The 20265-nt window shown below is 39.3% G+C and overlaps 1 protein-coding gene across 1 annotated transcript; it reads right to left on the minus strand.

Annotated features, from left to right (window-relative positions):
* Positions 1-2219: 2219 nt before the first annotated feature.
* On the minus strand, positions 2220-20051 carry LOC141439675 (uncharacterized). The gene is made up of 13 exons (XM_074104016.1): positions 19390-20051; positions 19010-19144; positions 17203-17595; positions 16411-16617; positions 15591-15728; positions 14312-14439; positions 13627-13701; positions 12786-12918; positions 10968-11101; positions 7475-7613; positions 5950-6069; positions 4714-4911; positions 2220-4424 (listed from the first exon to the last, which is right to left on the minus strand). Exons 1-13 carry the CDS (start codon positions 19495-19497, stop codon positions 4275-4277), a joined length of 2058 nt encoding a protein of 685 aa, XP_073960117.1. The 5' UTR covers positions 19498-20051; the 3' UTR covers positions 2220-4274.
* Between the last annotated feature and the right edge of the window lie 214 nt (positions 20052-20265).

Raw genomic sequence — 20265 nt, forward strand, 5'->3', positions numbered from 1 at the left:
GTCTAAAACTACACGGTCCGACTGGACATTCCCAATTTCTTAAAAGCCAGCCTTTCTAATAACGAAATGGCCTCCTCAAATGGCTCTGACGTTCTGGGATAGCACTGATATGAAATACCTATCCTTTGTGATTCCCTTTTGTGATATTTTCTTGTCATAGGCACGAGATTCTGTATCTTCCTATTGTGCCATACGGAAAAAAACGGCCAAGAGCGTGTTGGACACGCCCGAAATGAAGTTCCGTAGCCATTATGAAAAAATTAAGTAATATTTTTCTAAGGAATTCGTATTTTGTACGGAATATTACAAGTTTAGGTATATTTTATAGCTCAGGCTGCTATTTACTCTTAAACTACTAATAATTCTAAAGAAAACTTAACCGTTATAGTCTTCCTTTTAAGTTTGATACTTATTACCATCCTGAATTTTTTCAAAAAATTTCCACCCACCGGTTTAGATTTAAGAGGGGTGGGGGGACGCTCGATTTTAATGAAAATTTGCACTTTAAACTTGAATATTTTGCAAAAAAATCACTGAATCAAAAAATCGTTTTAGCAACCCCCTAATGATTTTAAAACTTATTCAACGATACCCTACACTACAAGGTTGGATGAGAAAAAAAAATCACCCCCACTTTACGTCTATGGGAGGTACTTACTCTAAAAAAACTTTTTTGAATTTTTTTATTGTACCATTTTGTCGGCATAGTTTACATATATATTAGTGCAAAATAACAGCTTTCTAGCGTTGATAGTCCCTGAGCAAAGCTGCGGACGGACAGACAGAAACTATAAGGGTTCAGTTTTTGCCATTTTGGCTACGGACCCTAAAAAGACAATGCGATGCTTTTATTAAACTTCAAAGCGCTTTGCGGTCATTATTCGAGCGTTTATTTTTTACTAGCTTTTGCCCGCGGCTTCGCTCGCGCATAATGAGTACTTATGTAGTTTAAAACTTTTTTAGATCTCACGGGAACCACATAGATTATTATTTCGGAATAAAAAGAGTCAAATTTCATGCAAATCCGTTCAATAGTTTTGCGTGAAAGAGAGAGAGAGAGAGAGAGAATTTAAAGGCGGTTGAAACGCTCGAAGGGTCATTATACCCTTTGGGGTTCTAGATTTGTTGGAAAACGAATTAGTTACTAAACATTAGCCGCGGTTTCTCTCGCTTGAACCTGTAGGTATGGCTGTTGTATGTACCAATATTGATTTCCATCATCATCATCCCCAGTAGAGGAAACTGAATCACGTGCCAGGGTGGAACCTTTTCATAATCAATTTCGATTTTGTGATTGTGCAAGGTCCGCCCGGATTGCTACCACCATCTTGCTCGCTCCTGCCGTGTAGCAGTAGTGCTGCAGTGTGGAGAGTAAGACAGCCGGTGAAATTACTGGCACTTGAGGTATCCCATCTTAGGCCTCTAGGTTGGCAATGCATCTGCAATCCCCAGGGTGACCAGGGTGTTGCAGGTGTCTACGGGCGGTGGTGATCTCTTACCATCAGGAGACCCAATTGCTCGTTTTCCATCCAGTCGAATAAAAAAAAGACTTGTTTCGTAAATGTTTGGGATGTCAACATGACATTAGTAGCACAAAGGTTCCACCCTGGTACAGTCGACGTCATAAATAAGTGATCATTTCTGTACCTTGTCGCTTTCAGTCGTTACAAAATTTCATATGGCTTTTCGAACGTGACGTTAAAGTGACAAGGTACAAAAGTGATCACTTATTTATGACGTTGACGGTACGTGATTTATTGTTAGTTTCCTCTACTGTACATACGTCCCACTGTTGGACACAAGCCTCTTCGAATAAGAGGACTTGGGACGTAGTTCCCACGGGGGCCCAGTACGGATCGGGAACTTCACATACGCCATTGAATTGCTTCGCAGGTTTGTGCAAGTTTCCTCATAATAGATTTTTTTCTCCGATTCGATGTTTTACAAGGTTGTCTAAAAACCTAGATTTAGTTAATTGTATAAGATCAAATTGTCTAAGAATAGATTTGAATTATTATTACTAGATATTAGTAGTAGATGAAATAAAAACCAATGGATAGAAAAAACAGTGGCTATATTTTGTATTTAATAATATAAAAATATAGTCACTGTTTAAAATATATAATTTAATATAATTAACTATATTTTTATTAATAATCTCAAGATAATTATAATACTGGTTACAATAAGTGATTGAGTGTAAATAAGTGTAAGTAATGTTGAATTAAATATAAGTTGTTATAAAAAAAATGATATTTTGTTACAAGCTTTTCTGTTGGCAATATAAAAATACAACTTATACACAAATACATAAATACAAGTCATCACTACTTTGAAATAATCTCGTATCTTAAATCAATACGTAAGCAAAATTGACCCTTGAATTAATGTTCATGAAGTTCACATAGAAAAATCATCGACTTTAAGGTACGAGCTTTTTAAAAGTAGTGACGAAATATAGCATTTGAACCCAAACCGATACAGGTGGGAGAAAAATTCACAAACACCCCCCAACTACGCATTATTGACATATTCATTTTGATTTTGATAGTCCAGTGGTTAGAGAACCTGAATATGAAGCTTGAGGTGCCGGATTCGATCCTCGGAGGGTTAGATATTAAATAATGAAAAATACGAATGTTTTGCTCTCCAGTCTTGGGCTATATGTATTAAAGTATGTACCTATCTATCTAAATATCTTTATCCGTTAGCTAGTACCCATAACACGGTTTTGCTTACTTTTGGACTAGGTCAATTGGTGTCAAGTATCTCAAGATATAAAAAAAAATATAATATAATGCGAAACGAAAAAGCTGCGTGTGTAGCCAGCTTTATTTAGTCTAATCTAGCAAATCTAACTAATCAAGGTCCACGGCTTAGTCTAATCCAGTCTTTTGTAGTCGAATATGGCCGAATCCCTCCAAGATTCATTCCAGATGAACATAATAGATTTTTCTTTCTTTGGCTAAATATGTACGAATTTAAATATTTAGCCAAAGAATATAATTAATTACCTTAATTCTTGATTATATTTGTTAAGCAGTAAGAGTTGAACCACTAAGGTCTTGGAGAAAAGGTTGAATACCTATTCCCTTAAGTTTGTCGGCAATCAATAATAATGCGTTGTATACAATTCAAGTTAAATATAGTCCACACCAGTCTCGCTTCATTTCAGTCCAGTTTGGTCGTGTCCATTCTAGTCAAGTCCAGTCTAGTCAAATCTAGTCTATGATTGGTTAGTAGCGACATCTCTTGTCTGGGTGAGCGGTTGGTTCCGAAAGAATGTGACGTCTCTCGATGAGAGCGAAACATAGATGTCGCTAGTGCTGCTGCATAAGTAGCGTAGTAGAAATAAGCAACCTGAGATATGTATGCATAGGAAAAATTCGTGTTTAAATTCCTGTCCAGCGGTGGTGTAGGTGTTATAGCACGCAGCACGGATTGCTGAGGACCTGGGTTCGATTCCCAGCGCTGGTCTCTTCTTCTGGTTTTTCTGTGCATCCATGTCTCAGTTTGTATTTTCGAAATCTAGTCTATTCAAGTGCAAAATAGTCTGTTGGGATTGTGGACTGTAGATCAGAGGCTGGCAAGAAAAGTATGCTGGTCACTGAGATTACTTTAATAATAGCAAACACCAGCACTTACAATGACAGATAGGGATATTTGGAAATAATTCCGATCCGCATTAGCGATCCTTCAAATAGCGAACCTACTGCGTTAAAAATAAAGTTGTGTTAAATACTTGTGATGTATAGATATCATTTAATAATATTGTAAATCTGTTTAAAAAAATATACCTCGTTGAGTTTCTTGCCGGATTCTTCTCAACAGAGGTTTTTTCGAACCGGTGGTAGATTTTTTTGACATCCATAAGTGCTTGTCATAGCCTAAATTGAATAAAGATATTTTGACTTTGACTTAGACTTTAAGAGCAAAAGTTTATTTCTAATACACAAGAGTTAGTTTTAGTACCACCATGAAAACGGAAGTGGCAGTGAAAAACGTTCTACCAACATAAAACCACAAAATTTGTGTTGCCAGCAACATAGTCAAGCCCAGTATAGTCAAGCCTAATATAGTCAAGCCTAGTATAGTCTAGCCTAGTATAGTCAAGTCCAGTAAAGTCAAGTTCAGTATTGTCAAGCTTAGTATAGTCAAGTCCAGTATAGTCCAGCCCAGTATACTAAAGCTTAGTACAGTCAAGTCCAGTATAGTCAAGTTCAGTCTCATAAAGTCTAGTCTACTCAAATCTTGTCTAGTTAACTCAACCCAGTCTAGTCCAGCGGACGGCGTTTCCTAGCCCGACTGACGTAAGGTGCGGGTTGTTTCAAATGCACAGTTCTGACGTGAAGCTTCCTGCTGTTGGACTGGCCAAACGCCTTGCCGCAAACTTCACACTCGTACGGTTTGACGCCCGTATGACTCTGAAACCAAAAAATATTCATAATACCTACACATGCATAAACGAAAACTCTTAACGACAATTCTTATAAACGAGTACCTAATTCTTCTTATTTGCAGTTCCAGAAAACAATTGGCAATGGGCAGGCCATATGGCAAACAGGATGGTCGTTGGAGCCGAGAAGTTTTTGAATGGAGACCGCGGATTGGCAAGCGAGATGGACAAATGACCTGGTTAAAACTGCAGGTTCACGATGGATGCCAACTCTCTCTCTCTCTTTTCCTTAAATTCACTTCAACTGTGTCACATACCCTGAAGTGACGATCGAGCGCGCCTTTGCATTTAAACGCCTTGAAGCATACGCTGCAAGGGTACGGGCGAACGTCGGAATGCGTTTTCTCGTGCATCTGCAGATTAGTCCGGTTGTGGAACGCCTTGGGGCACTGTAGGCATTTGTACGCACGTTCCTCGAAATGGGTCCTCTTGTGGTACACCAGGAATGCGTTACCCTGGGTAAAGAAAAACAAAACAATATGATACATTTTTTTTAATTTCATTTTTAACCCTTCATTTCCCAACAATATACAAATCAGGTCACTACGGGATCGACCAGGGCTCGGGACGAGCTGCTGTAAGCAGCATATTGGTGTCATAAGACACGAGGCCATTGGAAGCTTTAACTAAAACTAAAGGTAGTTATGGGATCTAAGATTCAGAAGTAATCATTGCCGTCGTTGCAGATTAATACAAGTTTTTTCAAACCCTACGCAAAAAGAGGAGTGTTATAAAGTTCGACGCCAATATCTGTTTATCTGTTGGTGGCTTCGTAGCTTCCAAACAGATGTACCGATTTTGATACGATTTTTTAACCGAAAGCTAGTTCAATCCAGTTAGTTCTTCGCTAACTTTTATTAAGATCGGTTTAGCTGTTTTTGAGATATTGATGTTTGAAATGTAACTTAACACTGTGCGAGTACAAGCATAATAATCAAATATATTTAGATACGAGCCAGTTAGTTATAGTTTTTAGTTTTAGGCTACTCATTATAACTCATGCTGAGTGGACTCCTTTTTTGAGACAACTGCCACAATATACTTTTATTAGATTGAAAGAAATTTGTAAACTGATTTTTTTTTATTCGACTGGATGGCAAACAAGCAAGTGGGTCTCCTGATGGTAAGAGATGACCGCCGCCCATAAACATCTGCAACACCAGGAGTATTGCAGATGCGTTGCCAACATAGAGGCCTAAGATGGGATACCTCAAGTGCCAGTAATTTCACCGGCTGTCTTAATCTCCACGCTGAAACACAACAGTGCAAGCACTGCTGCTTCACGGCAGGATTAGCGAGCAAGATGGTGGTAGCAATCCGGCCGGACCTTGCACAAGGTCCTTCCACCTGCTTTTTGCTGTTGTTGTTGTTTCGAAATAAATTTTATTCATTCATTCATTCAAATGATAATGTCAGAAGTTTGTGCGTCGGGTGTTTAAAACCGGGCTTGGCACGGTGCTTTATCTCACCGACAGCAGCTGTAACCAACTCACCCGGAAACTCTTCCCGCATATATCGCAGATGTAGTTCTTCTGTATAGGATAAGTCTTGTCGGGGTGGACGCGACGGAAATGAGTCCAGTACTCGCGCGCGTTCGGTATGTCCTCGTTACACTGTGACAAGAAAATGCACGCCTTATACGACAGAGTGCACAATTCAAACTTTGTATCTTGCCGTCCCGCTCACGCTAATATTATTTAATACGAGAGTGAGAGGGACGGCACGATACGAACTTTGATTTTCGAATTTCTAATGTAGTAAACGTATTGGACATTATATGGGATCGAATTAGAAATGAGAAGATACGTCTTCTAAGTAATGAGCCTTTGCTGACTTAATGCCCACTTCTAATAATCCTTCCGTATTGGGACCGCTGGGACGGACGAGTCAACAACCAGTTGGCAGGAAGGTGGTCTCTTTATAGCACAAACCAAATTTGCTCAACATTCAGAGCTGGTGGATGAGTCCAATCGAATCAGAAATAAGGAGATGCGTAGAAGAACGAGGTTCACTGACATAGTCAGGCGAATTAGCTCGTTAAAGTGGCACTGGGCAGGCCTTATAGCACGGAGAACAGATGGCCGTTGGGGCCGAAAAAATCTCAAATGAAGACCGCGGATCGGCAAGCGCAGCGTAGGACGTCAACGACGGATAGACGGATGACCTGGCTGAAGCCGCGGGTTCACGGTGGCTTCAAGCCGCTTCCAAACAAAGCAACTGGAAGTCTATGGGGGCGGTCTATGTACAACAGTGGACGTCCTATGGCTTATATGATGATCAGAGCCCGGAATTTTCGCGGCATTTTTGATCTGTCATAGTGACTTCTCACTTATCGACTCTACCTAAAGAAATTATATCGATAACGATATTATCGTAATATCTTTTATAAATACACTCACTAATGGAACACTTATTAGCACCTACGAATAAATAATAAGTCTTATTTGTTCGTAGATTAGCACTAAAAAACTAGAAGCCACGATACCCTAATACCCATGCTATCACGCTACAAACAGAGATACAATCATACAAGCCTTAGCAACAAACAAACAGCAACAAAAAGTTGGAAAACCCAAGACTTTGTCACTTCAAAGTTCAATATCTCAAAAACGGCTGAACCGACTTTGATGAAATATAACTAAGAATCATTGCTAGAAAACCTGCTTTCAAATAAAAAAACCGCATTCAAATCGGTCCACCCGTTTAAGAGCTACGGTGCCACAGACAGACACACTGACAGACAGACAGACACAGTCGGGGGTTAAAAACAGACTTTGAATATGAAATTGAATTATTCAATTAGAAATTATCTATTTTTTTTCATTTCATAATGCATTCACCAGTATGTCTATTTCACATTTCCGAATGCTCAAAAGTTAATTGGAAGAGATCGCTTTTTAAAGATAAAACCGTCTATTGTTAACCTTTACTTTTAATCTTTTTTAACAGTTTTCAGAAGTCACTATGATAGATCAAAAATGCCGTGAAAGTTAAGGGCTATGATGATAATGATCTTACGTGTTCGCAGGCAGCGGGCCAGGCGCCTTCCCGCTTCTTGCCGTAATTCTTAGGCCGGTGACGCGCGTGCTCGGAGCGGTGGTGTAAGCGGAGTTCCTCCGCGCTCGCGAATATGCTGCCGCAAGCGCGACAACCGTGTCTGTCAACATTATGTATTACTTTAGCTAAGGGATTGTTCGTTGTGGGAGATGTTGGGTGCTTCGATCAGGGATGTTATGGAACTCCGTATCCGTATCAGAAACAAAAACTATCCGTAACCGTAACCGAATTCGATATAAAAGTTTGGATAGGAACGGAGTCTAAATGCGACACGTTGTAACAGGTTTTTTTGCCCGGCCGAGCCGACAGAGCAGCCGCACGCGACTTCCGCATCCATTGTTTATTATTTCTATTGCTTGTAATTTACGACCTGTAACTATTATTTAAAGTCAAGTCATTTATATTCCTATACTTATCTGTAAGTATTTTACTTTTACACTTCCTTAAAAATCCAATATCCATAACCGAAGCCGAAATTATCGGATAATTCGCAATAATTTAACATCCGTAACCGTAACCGAAACCGGTATTATGTTTGACATATATCCGTATCCATATCCAGATCCGAAATGTTATATCCATAACATCCCTGGTTTCGATATTGAATATTTTTGGTAATGATAGCTAGCACTTCTGGTATTATGTTGTTTTAAGTAACTCTGGCAATAATGATAATAAATTCTGACATAGATCATTCCGTTATTGCTTCATCCAAATATGTCCGGTAGAAATTCGGTATTTAAATAGCTGGACGTCTGGAATGACACAGGCAACTTTTTATTCAAATACTTATATTTTTTTTATTTTCTACGTACCTACTGAAATTATAATTAAGTATTTATTGTCATTTACCTGCACACACATTGACAACGGAAGCCGTGGTGGCCTAGTGGTTTGACCTATCGCCTCTCAAGCAGAGGGTCGTGGGTTCGAACCCCGGCTCGCACCTCTGAGTTTTTCGAAATTCATGTGCGGAATTACATTTGAAATTTACCACGAGCTTTGCGGTGAAGGAAAACATCGTGAGGAAACCTGCACAAACCTGCGAAGCGATTCAATGGTGCGTGCGAAGTTCCCAATCCGCGCTGGGCCCGCGTGGGAACTATGGCCCAAGCCCTCTTGTTCTGAGAGGAGGCCTGTGCCCAGCAGTGGGACGTATATAGGCTGGGATGATGATGATGATGACATTGACAACGTCATTTCATGTAATGGGTAAGGCCGCGAATTTTAACCAATGTGACATAGAAATAACATAAAAAAAATACGTGACGTTACCATAAAACGTAACGCAAATTTTTATAAAGCCTAGATCAAACTGGTAAAAATTCCCATTAGATAACGTATGTATGAAAAAAAATACATGTCAAATAATAAAGTGAAGTTTTTATTTTTACTAGAACTTTCTGACGATACTGATCTTAAATCTGTCCTATATGAAATCTATAGAGCTAAACATGAGAATGCGGAAGTAGAAGTACCCTCTAGTTGACGAACATCTTTCCAAAAGTGTATCTTTACATGCCTCTCTAACACTGACAATAAGGTGCACATTTATAAGCATAACGAATTTGGATGTGGTTTTTTTTTATTCGACTGGATGGCAAACGATCAAATGAGTAAGAGATCACCACCGCCCATAAAAATCTGCAACGCCAGGGGTATTGCAGACGCGTTGCGAACCTAGAGGCCTATGATGGATACCTCACGTGCCAGTAATTTCACCGGCTGTCTTACTCACCACGCCGAAACACAACAGTGCAAGCACTGCTGCTTCACGGCAGGATTAGCGAGGAAGATGGTGGTAGCAATCCGGGCGGACCTTGCACAAGGTCCTACCACCTAGTTGTGAGCATGCTTGTGACTTCGACTGTACAAGCTATTAAATACCTCAAAGAAATGGCCAAAACCCTAAATCACAGGTTTTACCAATTTAGGAAGTAGTATCTTAGTTAAGTGGACAATGTAAAAGATGTTTTTGGAAATAAATTATTTTGATTATTAAGTTTAGGTAACAAATGAACTAAGTAGGTAAGTGAATCCCTCCGTTTGTCTCTCACTTTAAATACGCTAAGCATGTAGCAGGACGTGAACACAGAACTCGCCACAATTCTCTTGTGCCGATCCCTGCACCTACAGATTAAAATTTATTTAACTTCAAAATATCCATCTAACTAACTTACTGTGCGTGCAGTCATTGGAAACCTAATAATAAACTGGTGTAAGTTAGAATTTTTCTGTGTGAACTTCCCTTTACCACATTTTTTTCGTTACGTTATGTACAAAATACGTAGCATTTTGTAAAAATGTAACGTAATCGTAACGAAAGTGTAACGTATTTTATACAAAAAATCGTTTATCATGGTGAATAACGACATTTTGAACATAATAACACATGCCACTTACATGGAAAAGATTACCCTATCGTATGAAAAAACAACCAGTTAAAAATAATCACTACTTACCCTTAAAATCGAACAAGCACTTTCGACGTTTTTTTCGAAAAAAAACCTCCGCGTCACTTTTGATGGCTGTTTGTCAACAAACTGATGAGATTTTTTTTATCTCATCGATGTTGCCCTATTAGAGTATTAGTTGCCAGTGTACAAAAACAAATTTCTACCGAAATTGGCGTTAAAGGTAAACGTGGTTTTTTGGCACGTGAAAAGAAATAAATATAAAACATGAAAATTATTTGATTATCATGATTCCGCAATCGGTAGGACTATCGTTATATCATAAAATTTTGTTTAAACAAAATCATGATCATGAGAAGTTAAATAGCATGAAAATAATAAGGTATTAAGTACTCGTGGTCAAAAAAAATAGTCAATTTTCGTTACGTTTTGGACGGTAATATATTTTTATTATTTTTTTAAAAGGGTTTAAATCAATTATCTCATTTGCGACCTTGAGAGTTTATATCGTGTCATATAATAAAAATAAAATTAAACTTCTAGGTGTTATCAGTTTTTTTTTATCAGCGTTCCAAATTTGAAACGTCCAAATTGGTCAAAATTCGCGGCCTTACCCTAATAATTCATGTTCAATAGTTTTCTATCTAATTTCGATTTGATAGTAATACATGTAAGTATTTACAGCATTTAGTTTAACTCATTCACTGCCACCGACGCATATATGCGTTTTTGGAACTTCCCCCCAGTGCCGCTGTCAAAATTATTCATGCATTTTGAACGCACATGTGCGTCGGTGGCACCTGTGGTCAGTCAAGTCAAGTCAGGTGGCAGTGAATGCGTTAAAGCAGTACAATTTAGCAGTAAGTCCAAATGTCAGTAGTGAGTAAGTAGTGCATCCATTGTTGACTTAAAGAAAGATATTTTAATTTTAATTTTATTTAATTTATCTAACAGGTACCTACTTTTAAACCAGCAATTCTTGTATGTAAGTATATAATGTTATACGCGTGCGAAGCTAACACACTAGCGCAAACACTAACTTGTAGTCGTTGAGTGGCGCGTGCTTGGCCGAGGTGACCAGGTGCCGCTTCCACGCCTCTGCGGAGACGAACTGCACGTCGCACTCCGCGCAGTACGGGCCCGGCTCTTGCTCACCGTCCGGCTCGGTCTTCTCCTGTTTTCAACATTTAAATGCACTGTTGTTAGATGGGAGCGAAGCAGCACCAAGTCACGTCAAATTTGTGATTTTTTTGTCTTTTTTTTTTATTCGCCTGGATAGCAAACGTGCAAGTGGGCCTCGTGATGGTAAGAGATCACCATCCCCTTTAGACACCTGCAACACCAGGGGTATTGCAGGTGCGTTGCCAAGCTAGAGGCCTAAGATGGGATACCTCAAGTGCCAGTAATTTCACCGGCTGTCTTACTCTCCACGCCGAAACACAACAGTGCAAGTTCTGCTGCTTCACGGCAGTATTAGCGAGCAAGATGGTGGTAGCAATCCGGGTGGACCTTGCACAAGGTCCTACCACCGGCAAAACCTGCCTGACTTGACTTTTAACAATGATTTCATCAAAAATTTAATTGTCAGCGTGCAAAAATATCTGACACGTCCTTCCGGCCCTAGAAATAGAGTCATATCCGATATTTATGCACGCTTGTTGTGTCAGATATTGGTGCTGGTGACTGTACTTTCTATCAATCAACTGAGCCAAAGTTAACGGAAATAAAGACAAACACGATGTATAATTATCTTAATGAGGACGGCAATTATATTTGATTTCGAAAGCGACTCGTTATACATATTTGGTATTATTTATCGATAACTGAACTATGCTCTTCCAACCGAAGCAACTGGGGGTATATGGGGAGGCGTGATCATTGTTTAACAGTGGACGTTTTTTATCAAATAACTGACAAACGAGCATGCGGGTCACCTGATGGTAAGCGATCACCGCCACCCATGGACACGTACAGCATTGTTAGGACTGCGGGTGCATTACCGGCCTAAAGGGGAGGGGGATAGAGGAGGAACGGGGGGAGTTGGGCCTCCGGATCTCACACTCACCGTACGAGGTGACCCCTACACAGTAGCAAAACTACTATTTCACGTATTCTGTGGGATTGTGGTACTAACCCGGTCGAGCCGGCCCATTCGTACTGCAGCCAGCCAGTGATTCAATAAGGCTCTACGGATTTACGGTTAATTATGATGATGATGATGATGATGATGATGATAATGATGATTATGAGTGCGCTATAGGCTTACAACGGGTGCCTGTCGTATCGCATAACGTTTTTTGTCCTAACAATGTTTGGCCGAGAATGTTTGGCATACTGTTGAATGGCTTACTACTCGTTTGTTATATATTTTTTGCGAATACTCATTTAAAGTCCTAAAGCAAGTTTGTCCAAATATTGATAACTCTAAAATCTAATTACCTAAAGCATAATATTCCTAATATAAAACCTCCTAAACCCCATATGTTGAAGCGAGCGAGCAAAGCGAGCGAGCAAGACCTCCCGGGGCACCCCGACTCGGATAGGTAGGGTTAGAAGGCTAAGGCGGGAGCGCTCCCGCCGTAGCCTTCGAGGTTATTTTTTTTGTCATCCCTAAATGATCTCTACTATAATATAACAATTACAATTATGCACATTAATCATTCGACAGTTGAATCTTAGCCACAACAAACGATAGGACAAATAATATTTAGGACAAACGATATTAATAGGAGCAACAATTTCGGACAATCAAAAATATGCGGAACAAAGTGTATGCAATACGTTATTAGGACAAAAGACGTTATGCGACACAACGATATGACTAATAATTGTATGCCATCCGATATAGACCCACTTACAACGAGATCTTTGTGCATCATAGTCTTGTGCATGGCCAGCCCCAATTTGCTGACATAGGAGTACCCGCAGACGCCGCAAATGAACTCTGAGGGATGCTTGATCCTCACGTGGCTTAGATATGACGTCCATTTACTGAAAAAAAAAAATATGGTATACCTTCCGCCGCCTAACTTTGCCTAAAAGTTCATTGCCCCGTCTAGTACCACAAAAACTATAAAGGTATAATTCCAATAATTTAATAGGCACTATACCGTTAAGCGATTCGAACACAATCCGGGAGTAACGTAAAGACGTCGCATAAAAAATGTATCTCAAAAATGCGTCAAAACTGAGTATTAAGTAATGAACTTTTAGGCAGATTTATATGGCGCGTGGTATAGTTAACTCATTCATTGCCGAGCGCCAGATTGTACTTTACCGCAATGCCGACGCTTGTGTAGACAAACGCTTCGCGGCAGCCTATCGGCGTCTGAGGCATTATAATTAGGGTCCACCAAGACGCTGATGGCCGTCAATGGCACTGAATGAGTCAGTTTCAATGGGCGCGGCGGGCCACATCGCTCGAAGAATAAAGAACCGTTGGGGGAGAAAAGTCCTCGGGTAGCGACCACGAACCGGAAGAAGCGTTGGCACGCCTCCCACTAGGTGGACTGACGACATCGCGGGAACTATGCAATTTTCCGGGATAAACTTTATCTTATATACCTATGTCCTTCCCCGGGACTCAAACTATCTGTATATCGAATTTCATCTAAATCAGTTTAAACGTGATGAGGTAACAAACAAATAGACTTACAAACTATGGCATTTATAAAATCAGTGGGATAGTGGTATACTAACGTGGAGACTTCGTCGCAATATTGGCACTTATATGTTACACCTTTATGCCACCTCTGATGCTGTTTAGCTTGCGTGCTGTAAAATAAGATGAACGAACATTAGACTTGCTCACCAAGCCCACAAAAACAAAAAAACATTAATAAAAACAAAAAGCCTTAATTGCTGTTCTTTAATAGACCAAAATGGCAAAAACGGAACCCTTATAGTTTCGCCATGTCTGTCTGTCTGTCCAAATAGTACAATAAAAAAAATTAAAAAAATTTTTTATGGTACCTCCCATAGACGTAAAGCGGGGGTGATTTTTTATATCAAACTTTCAAGGAAAACTATTACGGCTAAGTTTGCTTCAGAATTATTAGTAGTTTAAGAGTAAATAGCAGTCTGAGGTATAAAATATACCTATAAACTTGGAAGATTCCGTATAAAATACGAAATCCTTAGAAAAATATTACTTAACTTTTTCGTAGTGGCTACGGAACCCTATTTTGGGCGTGTCCGACACGCTCTTGGCAGGTTTTTTTTTTAAACTGCTTTTTTACCTGGAAGCGTGTTTCCTTGCGGTATTTCTTAACTATGTTTTATTAACACCGTTTTTGATATATTTATTAAACTTGGAAATCACAATGTCGGGGATTTTAAATTGTTTGGGTTAAGTTACTTTGTAATATAATTCATGAAAGCTCACGTGGTTTTAGAGACGTAAGGGCACGACTTGCATGCGTATTTTTTCTCATGGTTGGCGGCGTGTTTTTGAAGGGCGCGTTTCGACCGGAACCGGAATTTGCAAATGGAACACTCGACGTCGCCTGCGCTCTGTGAAAATGTAAAAAAAAAGTAAAAGTAAAGCCGACTGCACGTTAGATCGCCAGTGGTGGTTACTAGAGTGACATTCCTTATTAGAAGCCTAAGGGGCTGTTTCACCATCCATTGATTAGTGTTAACTGGCTAGGGTTGACATTTAACCGTCGGTTAACGCTAATCAATGGATGGTGAAACAGCCCCTAAATAAGATAGGAATTATTCTTTAAAGTAGTAAGGGTCAAGCTAACCCAACCATCTGCGGAAACCCTCCAACCCTCTCCTCCCAGTAGAAAGCTCCAGGGAGTTGGGGACGTGCAGCCGGGTTTTTAGATTAGATTTTTCCCGACTGTAGGCCGCCATCTATCACCATCATCATCATCAGTCCACTGCTGAACAAAGGCCTGCCCCTTAGAACGCCACAATGAACGACAACTCGTCACTTGCATCCACCCGTTTCCCGCAACTCTCACGAAAGCACGATCTCCTATGAAGCACCTCAAAGAAAAAACCATCTGCTGAAATATTCGGGATTGTCAATAAGGTGTCAAGCGATTGCACGGTCTAGGGTTGAAAAATTAAATTGTAGGACATAAAGAAGTAGAACAGTGAATGAATTAACTAATGTACTAACCGAATTGATACTCCGCTAAGCTAGAGCTAAAATTAATTCATTTTTGTTCCCGAATATGGACTTCAGGGTAAAACCAATGAGGGCTATCGCGTATGAATTCGCCACTAGAGGCGCTAGTGTAGCGTGAGGTTTCCGAAATGTCAAATCTCATAGTTTCTGGGTGAGCTACGCGGGTTTATTTATAATTAGAATGATTTTGTGAATATTTTGCAATATCTGAAATTAATTATGACAAATATGCGTTAAGGGGCAATGAATGTCTGTGTTTTGAGACAGTTTTGTCTTTCGGAAACCTTTTGTCCTCCCTTTTTTCCGAACAAAACGGGGACTATGCAACACTGTGTCATGCTCGATATTTTTATGGTACGGTTTTAAGGTGTATTAAATATGATTTTAATCTAAACTTTGTTTTCACGCCCGTAATAACAGACTTTGAAAGCCATACTTAAAAACCTCACGCAACGATAGCCCTCATTGCAATTACTTGTTTCACGGGCTTAACTTTACCACCAGTTCCTTGTACAAGACTGACCGCGTCATGTTTCCCCAAATGATGCTTCCACGCAACCGTGTCTATAAAACCCTTATAGCACAGGTTACACTGGAACGGTGCATTCAAGTAGTTTGATGACTGCTGACGCTTGTTTATTTCTTCTATCTGCTCCGCTGGCTGCAACAATATTATAGATTTATCGATCAATTATATAGATGCATCTTCTAAGAAATCTAGCCGCTATCACCTTTAATGAGCTCGTCTTTTTACTCATCTCATCATCACCATCATCCACTGTGGTCACGTCCACTGTTGGACATATACCTCTTCCATATACTTCCAGTTACTTCGATTGCAAGCGACCTGCACCCACCATGAACCCGCGGCTTTAACCAGGTCATCCGTCCATCTCGTTGGTGGACGTCCCACGCTGCCGTTACCTATCTGCGATCTCCATTTGTGAACTTTTCGGCCCCATGGGCCATCGGTTCTCCGTGCTACGTGACCTGTCCATTGCCACTTCAACTAGCTAATGCGCTTGTCTATATTGGAGACCCTCATCCTTCTACGTATCTCCTCATTTTTGATTCGATTAGACTCATCTACCGGTAATGTAGAGCGAAATCTGTCATGTAAGTAGCCATTTATATTATAAATTAATCGTCATTCTGAAATAGAACGCCAATTGCCATAAAGAGACCACCTTCGTGCCAACTGGTTGTTTAATCATCCCAGCAGTCCTAATATTGGAGGATTGTTAGAAGCAGGAGTTACATCAGCAAATAGACCTCGAATCATAATGCTTGGGGAAATATCATCAGGGATATATTTCATTTCAACTCGCCTATTACGTACTTACCGTCAATTTGACAATAGTGACGTATTCCTCCAAGTCAATATCTTCGACTCCAACACCTCCCGTATTCTTCGTGCGTCTGGTTTTTTGTTTGACGTCTGTCCCTTTCGCAGTGTCTTTAGCTTTCGTCTGTCGCGGCCGTCCGCGTTTCCGTTTTGGAGTGATTTCCGGTTCTTCTCTTTCCGTTAGAGCTGCTGTGTTTGTTAGTGCCTGATGAATAGGTATGGTACATACATCTACTGAATGAACTATTCTAACATACGTAAGATCAAGTGATGTTTTACCAAAATACTAATGTCGAGAACAATCGTCCGAGTAGCCATCTTGCTCGCTAATCCAGCCGTGAAGCAGCAGTGCTTGCACTGTTGTGTTGCGGCGTGGTGAGTAAGACAGCCGGTGAAATTACTGGCACTTGAGGTATCCCATCTTAGGCCTCTAGGTTGGCAACGCATCTGCAATACCCCTGGTGTTGCAGATGTTTATGGGTGATGGTGATCTCTTACCATCCGGAGACCCACTTGCTTGTTTGCCATCCAGTCGAATAAAAAAAAAACTTCAGAAAACTTAAATCACAACCATCTCACACACACATGTATACACACACCATAGCACAATGTAACATAGTACAATGAGCTTATATAAGTAAGTTTAAGATTATATTGCAGATTACATATTATATTATTATATTTGTTTTTTCATTTGATATTCTATCCCTAGACTAATGACATGTTGAGAAGTTTTATGGGCCTACTTTTACCTATTTTATTTAACTTTTTACTTGGTTTGACATCTTACCTCGATTCCTTGTAAATCATCCCTATTATCCAAGCTGGCTTCTTCTACAGTAGCATCTTTTATCTTCTTACTCTTCTTCTCCCGCCTCTTATCAGATTTCTTCTTTTCCTTTTCACTCTTACACAGCGCTAGTGGCTCATCATCACTAGATACCGAAGCTAACGGAAAGTCATCACAATTTGCTTCTCCATCATCATAACTATAGTCTTCTTGTTTTATACAGCCAACTTCAATGAGATAATTGTCAGATTCATTTGCTTTAGGTGCTTCTAATTTTACTTCAAACATGTCATTTTCATTAAGATCATATATATTGTTGTTATGATTTATACTCAAGTTGGAAGTTAGTTTTAACTGTTCACGGTTGACTTTGTTTAAGGATTCAATCGTGATCTGTAAGAAATCTTTATTTAACAACAAGTAATATTTCAATAGTAGGTATTTAACATAATTCATTACTATACTTTGTTTCATTCGACATTAAAAATTTAATTAAAACTATGATTATTCTATAATAGAGTATTCATAAATAAATAATCCGGGAAGCCGTGGTGGCCTAGTGGTTTGACCTATCGCCTCTCAAGCAGAGGGTCATGGGTTCAAACCCCGGCTCGCACCTCTGAGTTTTTCGAAATTCATGTGCGGAATAACATTTGAAATTTACCACGAGCTTTGCGGTGAAGGAAAACATCGTGAGGAAACCTGCACAAACCTGCAAAGCAATTCAATGGTGCGTGCGAAGTTCCCAATCCGCACTGGGCCCGCGTGGGAACTATGGCCCAAGCCCTCTTGTTCTGAGAGGAGGCCTCTGCCCTGCAGTGGGACGTATATAGGTGTGATGATGATAGACGTGGGGATGATGGGATGATGATTACTATACTTTGTTTCATTCAACATTAAAAATTTAATTAAAACTATGTTTATTCAATAATAGAGTATTCATAAATAAATAATTTTTCACTTCTAATGTGTAATTATTAGAAAGAAGAAAAAAGGAAAAAAAAAACCTCCATTTATTCACAACAAAAATGGGAAAAATGGATAAAAATAAAATAGTTATGCATGTCACAAAATGGTCCCAAATCCAGTTTGCCAGCCACTGCCAGTCTTGTGAATGGTGCTGGTCTTCTTTTGGGACCATTATTAAAAACACAAGCATGAGTATGACTGTTAATTTTTTGATGTTAAATGAAACAGTGTAAAAACTATAATAAAAGGTAAACAAATTAACTTTTGCCTGTGTCTTGCCTAGGGCTTTAGGCAAACAAACATTATTTTTTATTGTCTCCAAAAATACTTCAATTCACATGCTAATACCATGTAATTAACATGTTTATTAACAATTTATTGAATCAGGCGTTACTTTGCGGATGTCCATATCAATGAACTGAAATAATTTCCTTGCTCACCCGCGACCTTACGATAGCTAAGCTTATGCAAAATATGCGTGTTCATGCAGTTCCTCCACCTCCACACTGTAAGAAAGAACACACACAAATCACACAAACCCATCCATCACCACCACCCCACTACACTGACGCGTTTCGAACTCAACCAGAGCTGGTGTACGGTTGTGTCACTCTGAAGATGAGCTCTGGTTGAGTTCGAAACGCGTCAGTGTAGTGTGGTGGTGGTGATAGATGGGTTTGTGTGATTTGTGTGTGTTCTTACAGTGTGGAGGTGGAGGAACTGCATGAACACGCATATTTTGCATAAGCTTAGCTATCGTAAGGTCGCGGGTGAGCAAGGAAATTATTTCAGTTCATGTTTATTAATATTTATTGGATGGGTTTTTGCATATATTTACTTTTCCCGTAGCTTGCAGTAAAGAACACAGCTCAGCTTGTCCGATGAGGCAGCGTTCCCGAAACCGGTACAACTTCACCACCAGCGCTGTGCATTCGTAACATCCATATGGAGGTAGCTCCATTATGCTTAGAGGCTGGAAAAAAAAATTAAGCTTTTATTTCTTACCAAATTAAACAATTTTGAATTTAATATATACATTGTATTATTATTTTTAGCATATTTCAATCGGTACATAATACAATTAAGTTCATTTTTAAAACATTATTAAATTATAAATAAACAAAAAATATTTTTAAATAAAAAATCTTGTTCAATTTATCTAATAAAAATGACATAAATATTTTTTTATTTATTTTACGCATGTGAAGTTCTACTTACATTGATTCCAATTAGGGCTTCGAAGTAACCATTCAATGGATATGAATGCAAGTTGTGCATCTTTACACCCACAACAAGGCATATGCGACACACTCTCACGTCCTCCATAGCGATTAGCGAAGTTTAAAAAATATTAAAACTGTTTATGAAACATTATTTACAAATCATTCGTAGTTCGCGGTCGACGTTGGATAGAGTTATAAAATATTAGAACTCTCTCAAGTAATCACCCTATACGGTGTCACTATCGTAGAAGATACCTTAATACTGCATAGTCAAAAACATTATTGAAGTAGTGTATCGTTTTGTGTGTGAGTTAGTACACAGCAAGTATTCTTTTTTGAAATAACTAATCAAATCAAGAAGACTGTCTAATTTTACAAAAGACGCCAAGTCGCTGCCATTTTTGTTGACGTTTCCGAGGTCGCGCAATTTAGTGTTGCCAAGTGAAAACTAATATCAAATAGTTTGTTTGTCCAAGGAGTGTATAATGAATAATAACATATCTACAACGTATGTGACCTTACCGGCTATGATGATGACGTTCAAAAGTCGTTCACGAAAAAAACGAGTAAATTTGAGTAAAAATTAAAAATTTTGAACATGAAACTACCGTGAGACTTACTCATATTAAATATAATGACCCGGATAACTCACGTCTTACGTCGTGTGCGCGTGTTGCAGCAGCCGCTGAGTCACGTTGCTCCGGAGACGAAGGGCTACGGATTAGCCAGAAACATGTCGAGCTAAACTCGATTTAAGACGTGAGTTATCCGGGTCAATATATTTAATAAAATTAAAAATATTGTTTTTGGACTGTTTATAAAGTTGCCATTGTATAAAACAAAGTGTCACTGATAAATTTTGTGTCTTGTC

Source organism: Choristoneura fumiferana, chromosome 21 (genome assembly GCF_025370935.1).
Source record: "Choristoneura fumiferana chromosome 21, NRCan_CFum_1, whole genome shotgun sequence".
In the NCBI taxonomy this organism is placed as follows: domain Eukaryota; kingdom Metazoa; phylum Arthropoda; class Insecta; order Lepidoptera; family Tortricidae; genus Choristoneura; species Choristoneura fumiferana.